This window comes from Cucurbita pepo, chromosome LG07 (assembly GCF_002806865.2).
Source record: "Cucurbita pepo subsp. pepo cultivar mu-cu-16 chromosome LG07, ASM280686v2, whole genome shotgun sequence".
NCBI lineage: Eukaryota > Viridiplantae > Streptophyta > Magnoliopsida > Cucurbitales > Cucurbitaceae > Cucurbita > Cucurbita pepo.
In genome coordinates, this window is record NC_036644.1 from 9,360,690 (window position 1) to 9,378,458 (window position 17,769).

General features: G+C 38.1%; 2 protein-coding genes across 2 annotated transcripts; both read right to left on the bottom strand.

Annotated features, from left to right (window-relative positions):
• Window positions 1-1,575: 1,575 nt before the first annotated feature.
• Window positions 1,576-7,268, bottom strand: LOC111798882 (mitochondrial-processing peptidase subunit alpha-like). The gene is made up of 14 exons (XM_023682230.1): window positions 7,245-7,268; window positions 6,839-6,904; window positions 5,763-5,940; window positions 4,955-5,107; window positions 4,707-4,762; window positions 4,460-4,579; window positions 4,285-4,371; window positions 4,080-4,146; window positions 3,947-4,004; window positions 3,398-3,527; window positions 3,246-3,316; window positions 3,055-3,104; window positions 2,410-2,576; window positions 1,576-1,876 (listed from the first exon to the last, which is right to left on the bottom strand). The coding sequence occupies exons 1-10, from the start codon at window positions 7,266-7,268 to the stop codon at window positions 3,488-3,490; spliced, it is 849 nt and encodes a 282-aa protein (XP_023537998.1). The 3' UTR covers window positions 1,576-1,876; window positions 2,410-2,576; window positions 3,055-3,104; window positions 3,246-3,316; window positions 3,398-3,487.
• LOC111798489 lies at window positions 7,198-17,191 on the bottom strand. The gene is made up of 22 exons (XM_023681668.1): window positions 16,027-17,191; window positions 15,569-15,684; window positions 15,223-15,431; window positions 14,919-15,038; window positions 14,568-14,696; window positions 14,357-14,482; window positions 14,185-14,240; window positions 14,014-14,113; window positions 13,747-13,864; window positions 13,406-13,615; window positions 12,048-12,378; window positions 11,753-11,846; window positions 11,475-11,583; window positions 9,945-10,216; window positions 9,736-9,863; window positions 9,348-9,582; window positions 8,881-9,066; window positions 8,506-8,795; window positions 8,246-8,429; window positions 7,918-8,160; window positions 7,741-7,826; window positions 7,198-7,660 (listed from the first exon to the last, which is right to left on the bottom strand). The coding sequence occupies exons 1-22, from the start codon at window positions 16,854-16,856 to the stop codon at window positions 7,513-7,515; spliced, it is 4,320 nt and encodes a 1,439-aa protein (XP_023537436.1). The 5' UTR covers window positions 16,857-17,191; the 3' UTR covers window positions 7,198-7,512.
• Between the last annotated feature and the right edge of the window lie 578 nt (window positions 17,192-17,769).

Here is a 17,769-nt window from a genome sequence, read left to right on the forward strand (position 1 = left end):
GTTCCCCCAGCAGATTTCTGCCCATGCTTCTTCATTTTGTCTCTCAACCCCTTTTCTTTTCTTTTCTTTTCTTTTCTCTTTTCTTTATTAAAACAATTATAAAAAAAAGGACGCTATCTCGGTGTTCTTTGTTTGTCTACTACTCTTTATATTCGACATCTTTTAACTCAAATACGTCACGCTCGAATCAATTTACTGTTTGATTCTACACTTTTAAACGTGATTTTCACCATTTCTAAATCCCTTTCAAGTATTGTTTAAACAATTATCTTTCTTCAACATACCTCTATCTACTTGATTTAAAAACTAAAGATATTAAGAAATAAAGTTCGCTCTTATTCACCCTGTATAAGGAATTGTTCTTGGTAACTATAAAGGTAAAACATGAAGGATAAAGAGGAAAAAATGAAAGTTTCCTATAATAGATTTGCCCAGTGTAAAGCTTTCACAAATAGAGGAATAAATCATTGATGTCACATTTATTATAACAACTAAATACACCGAGGTGTGAATGAAAATATGTCTCAAGTACCTGGTTTGAAAGTTTAAATGAGAAGGTCATTCTTTTTCGTGCAAGAACAACCAAATTTTTTCTATCCATAAGAGTAAACTTGCATTTCTTGATGAGCCAACCTCCTTCGTTCCTGTAATCTAAATCATATTTTAGAACTAAGAAATTTCATGTCATCCTATTGCCACTCAACTTTGAATCAACAAGCCACTTGACTATTGTGAAACAAATGTCAATGTGCAAGATTTTTGGTCAAGAAAAAATGTAAGAAAAGAAGACAAATGCAAAAGCTAGAACTCTTGCTACAACTGGCAATATAACCTAAGGTCTGAAAAAAGCCACCAATGTACCTATTCCTATCTTGGGTAACACTAACCCTATTCTCTTACATTTGGTTTCTTTTTTGCTTTCAACCAAATTTTCTTTTGTTGCATTTGTTGTATTTATATACATGCATTAGTTTCATCTCTTTTAACACTTCTTTTCAAAATAAATTAAAGCATAACTAAGTACTTAGGAGACATCACATTAAAGTTATTCTATATTTACATACAACTGTATACAACATCCCGACAGCACATAACTTTTATATGGATATCGTATCACATCATTTTTTTCTTGTCACAATCTAATCTAATTAATTAACATGGAAACTGAATTAATATGTTTATAATAAAAAGATATATAAAACAAAAGTATAAAGACCAAAACATGTGGGGACCAAGAATAATAATGTAAACTAAATATAAATGAATGGAAACCACGAAACTATCTTTAAACATAAATTACCGGAAATGAGTAGAGCAGTATATATTCTCCGTAAAGATCTAAGTGGATTATACCCTATTCATATATGGCTAGTCACATTATCCATTTATGGTTGACATTGACTAATCAAGCAGTGGACCCACATCACATTGGCTTTCTCACACCAGGCATATATACTTTCTTATTGGGATATGAATCTTATAGTTTTATAGATACCATAATATGACATATATGGTTTAATACGTATATTGTATATTCACGAGTAATAGAAGAAACAAATGTGACAAAAAAAGTCGAAAGTTTAAATTCTTCCTCTTGTTGAACTTAAAATGGGGACTTAATGAGAGAGCAAAGTTTGCAAATTATTAGATTTGCTGTTGACATGTGTGTAGGCAGAAAATGAAACAATGAATATGAAGAATAATAATATAATTAGTAGTTTTAGATTATGCATGAATCATATCCATCATCTTGAAGTTAGATGTTGGAGGCATCTTTCAGAAGAAATATACACATTTTCAAGCAATTCGTACAGGTACCTTTGGAGAATAATACCTCGTATGTATCCAACCAATCCTTTAGCAGAGATCTGAGTAACTGAAAATTAAAAAAGAAATGAAAAGAAAAGAAAAGAAAGGAAAAGAAGAAAAGCTCTGAATAACGAATAAACGTTGCACTAAACTCAAATCTTGTGCCACAAAGTTGCAATTTCTCTAAAGTTAATTGTGTGTGTCTAAAAGCATATCTAAAATTGACCGTTCAAACTAACAAAGTAGGTCCCCAGCTTACTCTAACTATACTTTAAAAAAAAAAACTGACGTAATTTAAAATGCCCAAAAGCACACGCATGTGTTGCAAATAACACTTTATTGTTGAGATATTCAAAAAAAAAAAAAAAAAAAAAAAAAAAAAAAAAAANAAAATTACAATGTTCAGTAAGAATATTTCTCCAAAATACAAACGTCCTGAAATTGCTTTCAGAACATGAACTTTCTTCAAGATAAAACTGTTTTAACTGAAAATACATCACTATTAGATAGAAGGAATAAAACATGGCATCAACAGAGATCAGGTATTAACAAAAAGGTGCTTGCTCAAATGTACTAATTATTGAGAAAGATAAACTGGACCTTAATGCTTTTCCTTGTTTTCAGAAATCAGAGTGACCGTACAAGGCTTGAAGACAGCAATTCCTATGTTCGATGCCAGTCTGCCAGACTAGTTTGATTCAAAAGAAGCGATTGGTCACTTTGACTTAAACTTGCTGCTGACAGAATCATAGCTGGAACATGACTAACTGCAGAACAGTATATAAATAAATAGTTATATCGAGAGCTAATAAAACAGTTCTTTTTTCCGGAAGGAAGAAAGATAAACATGACTACTTAATTGAGCATGATAAGTAGGCGATTGTCAATGGAGAAGAGAGAAGTTTTTGTGCAATTGAAGCTATATCCTCCAGAGCGTCCGCAGCTTTCAAAGATAATCACTTCACATTATATTTGCAACTTCTAACAGATCTTAAGAAATTAACACTCTTAACTAAGGCCAGAATCCCTAGAGTGTAAGTGCGTAACCAGGAGGCATGATATATATCATTTAGAAAATGTGAACAAATGATCATGTAACAGAATGCAGTTCAATGAGGGAAAACAGCATAACTAAATCTCAGATCTTTGGAATAGATTTACCCTCCTAGTACAAGGGAAATGAATTAGAAATGAATGGGCCATGGTGCATCAGAGTAAGACTACAATAAATGATTTAGACCGTACCCTTCACCATATGTCAAAACTTGTTGACCTATGTCCTCTGAAGCAACCACCTACAAGATACAATTCCGCAACCACAATCAGTGGACACATTCTCAAAGATTAACATTTTCAAAAACTGTATTATTTTTATTTCATCAACCTAAGATCCAGGCATGGTAAGGCCAACGAGAAGAAAGTACAATGATACATACCCTGGATTCCAAATTCATTAGCACAGATGAGTTTATTGACTATTTGGCACGATCTAGCTGCCCCTGTTCAACTGTAAACAGGGATATGTTATCAGTGATCTAGATAAAATGGTTCTTGTGGAAATGCTAGAGAAGAGAGAATCACAAATGACCTTTTTCAGGCGTTGCAATGGCTAACAGTTCACTAGCTGCAATATGGAAGGATTTTGGCACGAAATTAGAACCCTCAAAAAAGTATATCATCAACCTAACAATTCTACCATCAAGATCAACACAGTGATTCTGCATTATATCATGTTAAATATCAATCCAAAGAGAATCATTACAGTAGTTGCTTGGATGCCAAATATGCCAGTGTTATTGTAAATACTGCTGAATGCTGAAATCGATTGGACCTGTGGATACTCATTTAAGACCTGAAGATATGCTTACCACATCGATAATTACAAAGAAGTTAACACTAGAAAACATACAATATGCGTAAATTAAGAAATAAACATGCAGAAGAAGGTTATGTCTGTCTAGAAATAATTGCATAATAAACTATCTATATGACCTGACTTGGCAGGCGTGAGGACAATATTTTGTCATGCAAGTATAGGAAATACAAATTCCTCCCTTCAAACCCCACCCCCACCACCCAAGAAAAGAAAAATATCTCAGATGTATGGCCGTCAAAGTCAAAGAAATTTAGGACTTACACGACCGAGAGCTCATCCCCTTTCCAGGTCCACCAGCTGAAAAAGACCCTCCACCTCCCTTCAAACCCCACCCCAAGAAAAGAAAAATATCTCAGATGCATGACCGTCAAAGTCAAAGAAATTTAGGACTTACACAGCCGAGAGCTCATCCCCTTTCGAGGTCCACCAGCTGAAAAGGACCCTCCACCTCCCAGTAGCATCTAAGAGATGAGATACATTATTGCCTTTGTCTTTTCACAGTTAAAAAGTGCAAAATGGACTAAACAACTAATGGTGTATGATCTAAACCCTCATGTCATAAAAATCACTTAAGCACAATAGATATCCATTGTTAAGACCTGAAGAACAGTTGAGGCCATAGCATCCTTCTCCTTATGCCAGCCGCCTGGGAGTTCAAATGCAAGAGCAAAATGTGTCCTCCCGTCCTGAAAGAGAACAGTTAACGAATGATGCCTGGAAATGAAGGCTGGATGCTAGAGTATACAATATAGATGATACACACCCCAGAATCACCTTGATGACGATAATCGCCCCCATTGTACACTGATTTTGGCACCTCACGAGGAACACTTCGAAGGTCAGATAGAAGTGGTTCAGCAATGGATAAGAGCTACTCGTGTTCAACGCCAGATGCTGCAAGTAATATCCGAGTTACAGTATAATTTTCCTGAAGGCAGAAGCATGACCAATAAAGAAGTAACATCATCAAATAATTAATTATAAAAATAAATATGATATTATAATCTCCTACTCAACTTACATCAACAAATTTCTCCAAAACTGTACCACTCAGACTATCTATAGCAGACTCGGGGGCTAAAAGAGAATTTGCCAAGGCACCAAAATAACCAACAGCATGTTAATAAATAAACATAATTCATCATTAATTATATGGGTGCACATAGACAGATTTTGAAAAAACCAAATCTATGGGTGCACATGGGTGCACCGGTGATGTTTCTGATGCTACTCTTACACCATTTGGCAGAGTTGAGATTTTCGTCTTACTAGGTTCAACATAATCTGGCAATGGAGACGGAAGATTCACATCCGACAGGGGAAAGTCTAGTGGAGATGATATAGAACGGTCTCGAAGCAACCAGCCAAAGAGACCCCCAGAAGATTTGTACTTTTGAGGCAACAGCACTAGAGCTGGCAAATCTATACAGCCCATTGTTTCATGTTCGAAAGCAAAATTATCATCATTATCCATCGAAGCATTTAATTCCCGAGGTCTTATGTAGATGCAATATCATATTTCAAGCCATGTTAGACTCAAAAGCTCAATACACAAGCACGTCTCTGCAAAGATCTTATACCATGCACAGTACTCGAAGAATTATAACTATTGTTCATGTTTCCACTAATTTAAACAATGACAAAGACGAGCATTTATACAAATATTAACCGAATCGCCGTACAGAATAAACCAACAAGAATTGAATAGTTACAAATAGCCGCTATATTATTAACACTCGAGATATAAGAAGTCACTACAATTAAATCAATAACCTAGCAGCTCAACATGCCGAAAGACTTCGACGCTGTTATCCTTCACCATAGAGAATACAAACACTCACTTCAGCTCCAATCTGGTTTCTTAAAAATTACAATTCGACGAAACAAACTATAAATCACGACGTTCACTTCGAGAAAGCAGAAAGACTTCCATAAAATGGAATTCAGATCCATAACAAAAGAAACTCACAATTAAAAGCCAAATCATCGAGAACGACCACATGCGATATACCGTTCGATTGCATTCAGATGCGCATTGGAACAAAATATGAAAAAAAGAAAAATCAAGTTTACTAACCATTAGAGACCTGATTCGTGAAGCTGCAGCTCTGTACATGATGATCGAACACAGTATCTCTGCAAAGCGCTTGGTAATTGAGCGCCAAATGGCAAATATGCCCAAAGTTGAGGAATTCGCGCGAATGCAGAACAGGAAATTGTGATGCGGTATGTTGACACGTGCGTACTTCAATTACCTATTTATAGGCTTAGGAATAATTTTAAAGTAGTTAAAATATTTAATTTTAGTCACGCTGAAAACTATTTTGAGAATTCAAAATAATTTTAATATTTTAATATTTGGTTGTATGTTTTTAAATGCGCTTCAAAATTATATTCAAACACGTTCTACAAGACAATATTAAATTATAAGTTCAACTAATGTTTTTTCTTATATATTTAATATTTTTTTAAAAATAAATAAAACTATTATATATAAAATTAAATTTGGTATATAATAAAAATGAACTTTAAATCAACTAATTAAAATATATATTAAGGATTCATAAATTTTAAACCATAAAATTTGTCCAAAAAAAAAAATTACAAGCCTATTTGGCGTAAAATTAAAACGAAGAGGACGACGAGCCCGTTATACAAGGCCTTTGAATTTCCCGTCATGCCTTGTATAAAGTGTTTCATGGACCTATTATGTTGAACCTACTCTTACACGATGAATAAAGTGTTTCATGGATCCCTAGATAGTTTGTGGTTGCAGCCCGATCATAGGAAAACATAAAATTCTTTTGGTACGAAAGATAGTAAGATTGAAATCATACAAGATGGAAACGTGTAAACTTAAATCATCGATGATCGTGTTGAAGAAGAATCATGGTTGGAGTTCAACTCCAAAGCGTCAAGGTACCTTTAAAGAGTTCGGAAGATAATGATGGACCCGAGATTGTTGATGTGACCAAATCAAATTTCAAGTAGAGACCGACGCATCGGTCTCCTTCAAGATGGTAATTCCATGCATATGAGTCGAAAGTAAAACGACACAGGCAATATGTTTTAGGTCTATAAACTCATAGCCAACCTACACCCACATGCACAAAATCAAGCCTTACGCTCGGTAGGTTTCATTTTTCGGCCTACCCTGCAAGTCGGGTTCGACAAGCAGTTCTTGTTGCAGCCAAACCGCCCCCGAGCAAAAACCCTCAGCTGAATGTTACTCAAAAACCATCACAAAGCTGAATGCAAACCATCACAAAGTTCTAATTTATGTTCTACAAAGAATGCTAGTAATCACAGTAACTACCAAAAAAATTCAAACCATATATATATATATATATATATATCGTTCTTACGAGTAATACCGTCTCGTAAACCCGGTTCGTCAGCCAGTTTCTTCAGGCAAAAGTGGAAACAAAACAGTCTAACAATCTATAAAATTAAAGCTTCCATTCTTGCAGAGCTCTGAAAAACACAAACATTCAGCATCGAAAACGGGAACAAAGATGACAACGGTAGACGAATTCATAAGATTATATGGTAATAATACATTTGAGACATATCTAACAACCATCGAAGCGGGACACGCTATAATATGTACAAAAATACACACGGGGCGACGAAAAAATATTGGATAGAGACTAACTCAACAATTTATGTATATGTAAGGGTAAACAAAAACTATGCAAATTTTGACTAGGACCATAAGTTCATACCTTTGCAAACTATACTATACTATCCCTCAATACAAACAAATTAAATTATAAAAAATCAATATGATGTGTATCAATCCCATTTACCTATCAATGCACGGTTTTTCACGTCTGCCAGAACGCATCCGGGTCGTTGCTATACAATGAGAAGTCCTGGATTTCCTGATTCGCGACGTGCCAATCAACGAGTCGTGCTTGAATAATTTTGCAGAGTGCCAATCCAGCAGGAAGCATCCACCATTCACTATCATCCCTGCATTTTCGACAATTGCGATCGAAAAATTAATACTTCCTCTAATGACGAGACCGAAAAATTGATTTAAGTCGACTCACATGCTAAAATTCCAGGTCTGAAAGCTGGGATTTTTTCGATTTGAACGGTATAAATAATTAATTAACCCACAAACGAAAGCAACTACCTGCACGACACGACAAATAGCCAAAAATAAATTCAGATCTATATCTCCGAGCTGAAATTTTAGTTAAAAATGGCGGTCGAGAATTACTCACAACATTAATCATGGACGTGATGTTCCACAGACCATATACACGTGCCAGACCTGCTGAGCGTCGAGGTCCATGACTGAATAAAGCATTAATCCCAGCAGGAAAAGGCGATAGCAGACCGAGAGGAAGGACGAAGAGAACGAGAAAGAAATAGAGAAGAGAAATGGAGTACATCTGTAACAATGTGAGCAAAACCAAGCTAAAATCTCCTAAGAGAATCATGGAGATTACCAGACCAACAAGATCCTGAGGGAACAAGACGATGGAAATCGGAGTTAGAATGGCATTATCGAAAGGTATAGCCGAATTCGAACTTCAGTAGAACAACCACCTGATGGCCAACCGGTTTAGTATTGTAGATCGTGAACGAGAGCGGATAAGATATATCCCTCTTCTCTTTAAGAGCTTTCAGGCTCTTTGCCTGTATAATTCCACCCAATATTCGTTTCTGAACCATCTTCTGCTCGGTTATTTTTAATTGGTCAAATGGCTTCTTATCCATACGTCTAGGTGAACTGCACGTGTCGACGGGGACAAATTTCAAATAAACCGTTAAGCAGCAACAGAGGAAGTTAGATTCAAAATTATTACCATGACTGTCGCTCGGACAGTAATAATTTACGTTGGCCTTCAGCATATGGCTGCACGATATCGTTCTCCAAAGCAGATAACAATAATCCGAATTGGCAATATCCAGAAGCGGTGGGCTGAAACCAGGCAAGATCGACCCTCACACTATAAGCACATAGAGTTGGATTAGCATGTGTTTCCAACCAACCAACTACATGGTCAAAAGTCTTCTTCAGGTGTCCACAACGAACTAAGCGTAGTTGAGCATTGAGTCCAGCCACAAGCCGATACCAAATCGTCGGTGGAATAGACTGAGAAATCATTCGTTTATAATCGTATTGAATAGCTTATCGAAATGAATGAATTCTCAACTATAAGTCGATATAATTGACAAACCTGGCCCATTAACGAGGTCAGAATATTATCGCTGTGTAGAGTGAAAGGAGCCATGTAACTTCCATCTCCCCCGAAGATTACTGAGACGGGTAATCTTTGTTGAAGACGAGGAAGATCAACTCTCTTTTCATCTCCACCGAGGAAGAAATCCACATACGCAAGCATTAAATCAGGAGTAGCAGTAACCTGAAGTAACAAGTTATTAATGAAAGAACGTGGTATAATTCGTATACGTTCGATTAAAAAACGGTATCAACTGAATTACAAAAGTAAATTATATTTGTAAAGTCCGTTCGCCACGAAAGTATTGCCCTGGCAAACATTATCAATTCAGGTGTCGAACAATCGACGTCATTCAGTTGACCAGAATGAGAACGTTTTAGTTGACCTCAATGAGAGTATTATTACATACAGCTTTCCTAGCAATTATCTCAATGCATTTGATAACATAATTTGTGAACGTTTACCTTGAGACCTTCATAAAGAGCACGTGAACGGCAAGAACGCAGGCAAGAGTGATCATATTCAGAGCGAACATACTCGCGAAGACGTTGCACCTTCTTTTTCCGACAGTGTTGTAGCCACGACCATGCCAGTGGATAGGAAAGAATAGAAAGAATACTGTAGATTGATCCTTCCCACCACTGATAAGTAGCTAAATCATTTATCTCATCCACAAATCTATTAAATGCATCTTCAAATCTGCCAAGTAAAACACGTTCTCAGACGATGTTCATCATACACTCGGAAAAAGTTCGAATCAAGCAGAAATTGAACCGGTCTTCGCTAAAGAAATCTGAAGATGATGATCTCCGAAATATCATTCACCTACAAAAGAAAAGTGAGAATGCTTACACAATTTCTGCTACTTGTTCGGGAGGGGAGTGAGAAAGGTGCCACGGTTCACTGAAAGTATTCGGGCCCATGAAATACATTCTATGCACGTGACTTTTGGATTCCTCCGTTCGATTTGTTTCCAAAACCTGAAAGACAAAATTATATTTAAAACTAACTCAAAATTCCTGCTTCCACAAGGCTATTCAAGTGTCAAGTTGAAGGCAGACCTCATTCAAGGACTCCAGGAAAGGAAAAGAGTAATCTATTCTAGAACCTTGTCGAACCGGTACCGTTGCTGGTAATTCTTCCCCGCCAACATATTTCATACGTGCAACACTTAACACCAAGGCTAAAAGGATGAGGAGTCCAACAAGAATAAGACAAAACAACCAAGGACCTCCGAAAGCATATACCAACTCTTCTAGAGCTGTATAACATTGCGGCATGTGATATCGGTCGGAAATGCATTTGTAGGGACAAGGCCTTTCAGCAACACCACCTATTAGAAGCATTCAAACTTTTCTTTTTAGAATAAGATAAAGCATTGTGAAACGTTTTCTTCAAAATTTCTCACAAAAGATGAAAAATTTATATAGCTTCTTTAGCCTTTAACAATCATTTAGTCCTATTTCCCAGCATATTTTGATTTATCTTTAATAGATCGGTTCTCCCTAGCGAACCGAGCTATTATCTCTCCATCTTTAAACACCCCGTGAAAGTTGTGAGCCTAGAGAAGTCTATTCCAGAATTTTTTGGAAAGGCGCATCCAAAGAAAGTGGGAGCATCCTGGTTAACTGGAAAACTACTTCTGTTCCTACTCGTAAAGGGACCACGGGATCGGTAATTTAAAAAGAGAGAGTGGAGGTTAATGAAAGAAGATGATGCTTTGTGGAAGGAGGTTTTCGCTCGAAAATACTCTTTTAAGAAGAGAGATTGGATTCCGAAGCCTCGTGGGCTTAACAAAGGTTCTTGGAAATCCATCTTTCGGGCCTGTTATACATCTGACAAATGGTATCAAAGCAAGGGTGACGAGCTCGGGAGGATAAGTGGATGAATGACTGAGCCCTTAAGTCCTCTTTCCCTAGAGTTTCTAATGTTGCCTCGTTTAGAGAAAGAATTTGATGACGATGGAACTTTAGAATGGATCGAGTTCCATGGCCTAATTGAGACAAAGCGGAGGATTCTAAGTCATGGATCCTTAATAGAGGCGATCGGTTTTCCGTCAGCAATCTAACTCCCTAAACTTTGTGAACATCTAGCTCCCATCAACATTGATATGTCAAAACCGATTTCGGGACTAAAGTGCCCAAAAAGTGAAAGACTTCCTAAGGGTTTTCTGTCAAGGGAAGAAATACATGGGATGTTCAGCAAAGAAGGCGGTCGACTTGCTCCATGTCCCAAAACTGGTGTGCTGTGCAGATCGAACGAAGAAAATCAGAACCACCTCTTCTTTTAATGCTTGGCGGCTCACGACGCTGAGAAAACTTCGGCTTGAATGGAACCGAAGGGTCTTCAAAGTAAATGCAACTAGCATCAATGAGTTATGGGAGTCTATTAAGCTCTTTGCTTCATATACAGGCTAATTGGAGTCCTTTTTTTAACCTTTTGCCTAGTGGGGATATCTCATCTCCCCTTATTTGTATATTCTTCATGGTATCAATACATATTCTTTGATTCTTATAAATAATTAAAAAAATGTTCCTGAACCCCGAAAAGAGTATAACTATTAATCAATAATGATCACAGCAAGACCATACCTCGAACACTAACATAAATGCCTCGGTTCGGAAGCTCATGAGTCGGGCACTTGGTACACAGAGCTCTATCAGATCCAGTGGCATTCTTAAATGTTCCAAGGGGGCATTCCTGCAGTCTCATTTGCAAAGCATGGACAAAAGAATAAGTAAGATGTATTAAAGTGGCCATCAAATTGTGAAAATTTTAGGACATACAAAAACGTTAGGCCCGTTGGGCGGTGGGAGGGCCTAAAATTACATCTAGAATGATGACGAAAAGTTATGACCTGAGACACTACCTCACAAAAGATACCATACAGCCCTCTGGGGCAGGCCTTTCCGGTGATAGTGCCGTTTTCGCCATCAGAACCATGATAGCTTCCTACGCCTCCCCTGAAACAGATTAGAGCAGAAAAACAGCTAAAATCCTCAATGAGTAACTCAATTTTTAATAATATGATCATCAAATTAAAAACTTATTCAAAGTCGTATAATTATTTGTTGAACCTATCTACCCAGTTGGATGTGTTCGAAAAAGCTAATCGTGAGTAAAGATAACTAATGTATTGGGGGGAGAGATGAATCGGCACGAACCCAGTATAAATGTTTCCTTTCGCAACTGCTATAGGTTGATATGCATCCCCAACTGGTATATCTGACCAATGAAAATGAACCCTTCCACCGCCACCACCACCCCCACCATTTGAACTTCCTTGTCCCCCAACAGCTGAAATGACAGAAGACTCGCCGAGGGATACCGTTTGCACAAAGAGAAGAATTGTTCCACCCGATCCACCTCCAGGACCAACATTCAACACTTTCGCATCTACTTGCCCTCCAACATCTCGCCCGAAGGTTTCTCCATCAGCTTTAAGGGACCCATTGAGAGATAAACTTACTACCGAGTGCTCTAGCGACCCCATCACTGTACAAGGATGCAGAGAATAAACGTTGGGTTCTTGTTCTTTTTTGAGAAAAAGAGTTAAATGCTATATTCTAGCCATTAGAACTGATTATCCATTCAAGGCATATTATAATTTCATATTTATAAATGGAGAGTTCTATACTTACATTCATACCACATGTAGATACAACTTACACAGACAGGACAATTAAAACTCTTTATCAATGTCCAATAGTACAGGTAACTATTTTATTTAAGCATCAAATGTGAAGTAGATTATCTCGGATCTATCTAGAATTTCAACATGCCTCTAGAAGAACAGCAGGCTGAAGGCTGAAGACGAGCAGCTCAAGCCTATATATAACAATCCAAGCCCACCGCTAGCAGATATTGTCCTCTTTAAGCTTTCCCTTTCGGGCTTTCCCTCACGGTTTTTAAAACGCTACTGCTAGAGAGAGGTTTCCACACCCTTATAAAGAATGTTTTGTTCTCCTCTCCAACTTATGCGGGATCTCACAAACCACCCCCTTTCGGGACCCAGCGTCCTTGCTAGCGCTCGTTCCTTTCTCCAATCGATGTAGGACCCCCCCGCCAATCCACCCCCTTTGAGGCCCAGTGTCCTTGCTGGCACACTGCCTCATGTCCACCCTCTTCGAGGCTCAGGCCGGCACATTACCCGGTGTCTGGCTCTAATACCATTTGTAACAGTCCAAACCCACTGCTAGCAAATATTGTTCTCTTTAGACTTTCCCTTTCGGGCTTTCCATCAAGGTTTTTAAAACGCGTCTACTAGGGAGAGGTTTTCACACTCTTATAAAGAATGTTTCGTTCTCCTCCCCAACCGAGGTGGGATCTCACACTATAATAACAAAAACTATATCTTGGAGGATAATTAAACTGACTAGATAGCAAAATCCATTACCGGTGAGACTAAACAATATACAAGCATAAGGAATCAGAAAAATTGTCAATTATCATACAGATGGAATGTCATTGCAAGTAAATATAACATCGAAAAATAATAATAATAACAGAGTCGCAATCATACCAATAATCCCACCGCCTGCCGTTTCACCAGCAAGACTACCATTTCCACTACCACTTCCAAGTTCACAAGGTAGATCAGGGTCCCCATAAGCAACACCACCGTCGATGAAGGTGCCATTATAATATCCATCCCCTCCTTTCCCACCATGTCCACCACCCGCACCAAGACCGTTTTCAAAAATTCTTCCTCTACCCACACCATCAGTGCAGCCTGCACACAACCAAGCAGAAAACACGGTGAAAGACCAAAATACTCGCAATTCATATGCGGAACATGCTCAACCTTCAGTTGAGATGAAGCTGCTGGTATATTAACAAAATAATCTGAAGACAAATGCATACCAAGACCAGATGCACTAATTGCACCAGATAGATAAACAAATATATCTCTGACCCAGTGAAAATGAATAACAGATCCAGTTACGGTGCCTTCAACGGTTAGATCTTCAACTCGACAAATCTGCCGAAACAGGCCAAATGTCAGATTAGACAAAGAAAAGAATGTTCGATAGAATGAATTATCTACTAATCCGACCAGGAAAATTTCAAAAATAATAATATCCCACACAAATATAACTACATAGTGGGTCAATCTGGCTAATAGGACACCTGTAGTGTAAAGGGTAATGTAGAGTTCACATTACAATCTTCAGGGGGATGAAGTAGTTCTGCCGGGCAATCAGAAAGTTCGCAGTAGAGCTGTGGCCTCCTGCAATTTATAGAAAAGTTAGGGAATCGTAAACGAAATAACGGATCATTTTCATACATTAGAAAACTTACGTCTTGTTGGCATTTGAATCATCCAGAGGTCCTCGGAGATATGACTTAGGCCCAACCTTAATATTATCAAAGTAGACATTCAACAAATGGTACTAACAAAAAACAAATAGAAGGGCATGGAATCCGACGAGAATTCTAAACCGGAAGGAAAGTTGACCATAATTCAGCTTACATAGATACTGAAAAACAATGATAGTATTAGACGTTGTGCTTCGATAACATTGCCTGGTCCAGTAAGATTCAGGTATCCTTGTCCATGAACGCCTAAGTTCGCATTTGAATGTATAGAAGATGACTCCTGACAAAACAAACAGATAAATGAGCATGAATTACTTCATTATAAATTTTAATCAATATGATGTTTGTGAAGAAGGATGAAATACCCTGAGAACCAATAAATTACTGGCTTCAAGCAGAGACGTAGCTACGATATCATTGTCTCCACCGTTTATATGTATTTTGGAATTCCACATTAAGTGCATTTTCACGAACATGCGAAGGGCACCATATATCTGCATGTCAGTGGGAACACAAATAGAAATGACAAAACGGGACAGATTAGTTTGAATCTTGTCATGTGTCCAAGATGTTGCGTCGTGGCGCACCCATGACACCACAAGTTAAAAGGGACGTATCGGTCCATGGTTAAAAATGTTAATCCAAATAATTATTTTTGAAAGAAGGCTCAAAAAGTAATTTTTGACAAATGGGAAACAAAACGCTCCGCTACTTGCCTTAATAACGGAATTACTCATAAGAAGCTCTTCTGCAATTAACTCGAACTCAGATGAAGCATAATGTGCAAGCCCAAAGGACAGGACTGCACCAACTGATAAATGAATTTGTCCTTGAACCTACGAGATGAATCGGCAGCAGCATTTCATCATTCAAGTATAGGGTATCGAACAAATAAGATACTTTGAATCAAGAGAGTACTAATCACACCTAAACTTTATTTATAGGGTCTCGGAACAATGTACTCGTAAAATAAGTAATCATACACATAAGCATGCAAGAATATACTGAGAGATCTATAACCTGTACACGGCTCCAAAACAAAGGAACCAACGCCTTAGCATGGTTTTGAATATACACGTTTGTCCAAAGTGGCTGCTTGGGAAATGTTAAAAGAAGGGTATCCGTCTGCGTCGATAAGTTTCCATTGCTGACAATAAGGCTCCGAGGGACAGCATCATAATATGTTCCAGCAGCACCCGCATTCTCCGAACAGCCATAACTCCTCCCCCCTACAAACAACGGTCAAAGCTCAGAATTAGATTCGATGCATTGTCGTTCTTTCCCTTCCGTGGACTATGAAGATATTAGAGCAAGAACGCGATGACAACGTTCAGAAAAACTTTCAATTGGCACAATATAACCTCACCATGAGCAAAGAACTCTGTATTGTCATGCCGGCTAAAAACATTAAGGGAAATTCTTCCACCTCCACCTCCAGCAAATCCATTACCACCAATTGTACTTAACCTGCCACTTCCAGTCCTGCTCTTCACAGAGGAATTGTATTACCTGTGTGCTCCTAGATCACTTGCAAATAATGATTTAGAACTAAATGCTTGAACCTATCCTATATAAACTGAAGAAATGTATGAGAAAGTTTCTTCAGCTAAAACTATCAAGAAACTTGAACTCCTTGAATTACTCTCCTGATAACAATTTGATTATTTCAGTTCCGAATCGTCGTACCACCGAAACCGTACGAAGGCTTATAATTACAAATAATGTCACACTGTTTCCCTTAACTCATAGTTCCATCTCAATCAATCAGCTGAACAGAAGCTTAAAATATATAAAGAATCATGAAAGGAGAGAGGAGAGAGTTACATTCTGTGAGCTTTGATGTAAATGCTGCCACCGGAACCTCCCCCGCCCTTGATACCGCCATTGCCACCATCCGCATAAAGACGGCCACTGACTTCTATTGAGCCCTTTATTTCAAGCCAAATTCTCCCACCTCCTTCCCCGCCATAGCTTTCTCCTTTACTGGTTGTTCCACCTTTACTCCCGAAACTCCATGGTTCATCCAAAGAAGACCACGCGTATGTGTCTCCACCCCAAACATCATCTGGGAGTTTGGTATTATCCGTCACACAGCTCGCTCCTCTACCACCATGCCCCCCGCCAGCTCCCTGAAAACCCGACGGCGTTCCACTAGTCTTCGCCGGCGGATCTCCAGCCAACGCCGTCACATTTATCATAGACCCATCAACCAAACTAACGTTTTGAGCATCGATTCTCAAAGCCCCTGCAACTATCAGCGAATTAGGACCTAAAGTAAATTCCCGGGTCATGTTTATCTGTATCGTGCAACCCAAGACGGGACAACTTAAAATCACACCAGGGAGAATATACAAGCTCCCATTTCCCTCAATATACACATCATCGCGGAAGGTCAAGCTAGAATTCAGCTCGCAAATGGTGTTAAGCGACCCGAATCCATTGAGATCAGTCTCGCAGGAAAATGATGGAGGATGAGGGAAGGGGGCAGGTGGGGGAGGTGAAGGAGGGGCGTAATCTCCATGGAATAGATCTCCATCATAGCTGATGATCGAGAACTCGTCACTAAAATCAAGTTCGACACAAAAGCTGAAGGTGAGAAAGGTAAAGGAGCCGATAAATATAGCTTGGAATGAATAAAAAGGGGGTTGAGCCATGTCTGAGACGAATTAGTGTCTGTTAAAGGCAGGAAATGTGGATGGGTTTTGCAAAATTTACAAAACCCAGATTGTAAATGAGAGAAAAGAAGGTGAAGGGGCTGAATTTGGGGGAACTGTTGGGTGAAATAGTTTAATTGGAGAGAGTTGAGTGGAAAATGAGAGTGAAGGAGTGGGAATTAGAAAGTGTAACGGAGTGGGAATTGAAATTCGAGGAAGTTGAAGGAGTTGTGTGATAAATTTGGAAGTGAAATCAAAGAGGAAAGTGAAGAACACAGGGGAAAAGGCAGACCCGAGTTTCCACAGCCGGAGGAGAGGAGGACGGAGACGATATGACACGTGCAACACACGTGGAAAGATTCATACTCTTAACCGCTAATTTCCTTATATATAGCCCAATGGGCCTTTGCTCGGCCTACAAAAATAAGTAAACTTTTGCAATTTTAATTTTAATATATTATATATTATATGTTTTGAAATTATTTAGACTCCATTGGATTGATTCTGTATATTTTATAATGACAAATTAACTTTAGATACGTTTTGAAATTATCATTTTTCTGCTCTTATTCCAAATGGGTTGAATTATTGGGAATTTTTTAGACTCTCCGGGAGTTAGGATAATCTGTATGAACGAATGCATAAATTATATACTCAACCTTACCAAATTCTTAGATAAATACTATCTTCGTAGTATTAAAATTTGAGTTTTTATGTTAAAAATTTTATTTGCTCCTTAAATATTATTGGATTTATTTGCTCCTCGACTTTATTTTTATTTGTTCACTCAAAGTGAATAAGCAATAACAGGTGTTGATAACATGTAGCTAAACCGAAATAATTGATCGGGTGACAATTAAAGCATGGAAAACATTCGATAAGTCCAAGCATTGGCATCATCTTCAAACTTTCG

Coding starts and splice junctions, on each gene's coding strand:
- LOC111798882 (XM_023682230.1), bottom strand. CDS start 7,268: ATGGTTGTTAGATATGTCTCAAAT. Junction 6,905..7,244: donor TTGTTAGATATGTCTCAAAT/GTATTATTACCA, acceptor AGTAACATTCAG/CTGAGGGTTTTTGCTCGGGG. Junction 4,005..4,079: donor GGGGATGAGCTCTCGGCTGT/GTAAGTCCTAAA, acceptor TGGGGTTTGAAG/GGAGGTGGAGGGTCTTTTTC.
- LOC111798489 (XM_023681668.1), bottom strand. CDS start 16,856: ATGGCTCAACCCCCTTTTTATTCATTCCAAGCTATATTTATCGGCTCC. Junction 14,697..14,918: donor TGAGTAATTCCGTTATTAAG/GCAAGTAGCGGA, acceptor ACTGACATGCAG/ATATATGGTGCCCTTCGCAT. Junction 8,430..8,505: donor CTGTCCGAGCGACAGTCATG/GTAATAATTTTG, acceptor CGACACGTGCAG/TTCACCTAGACGTATGGATA.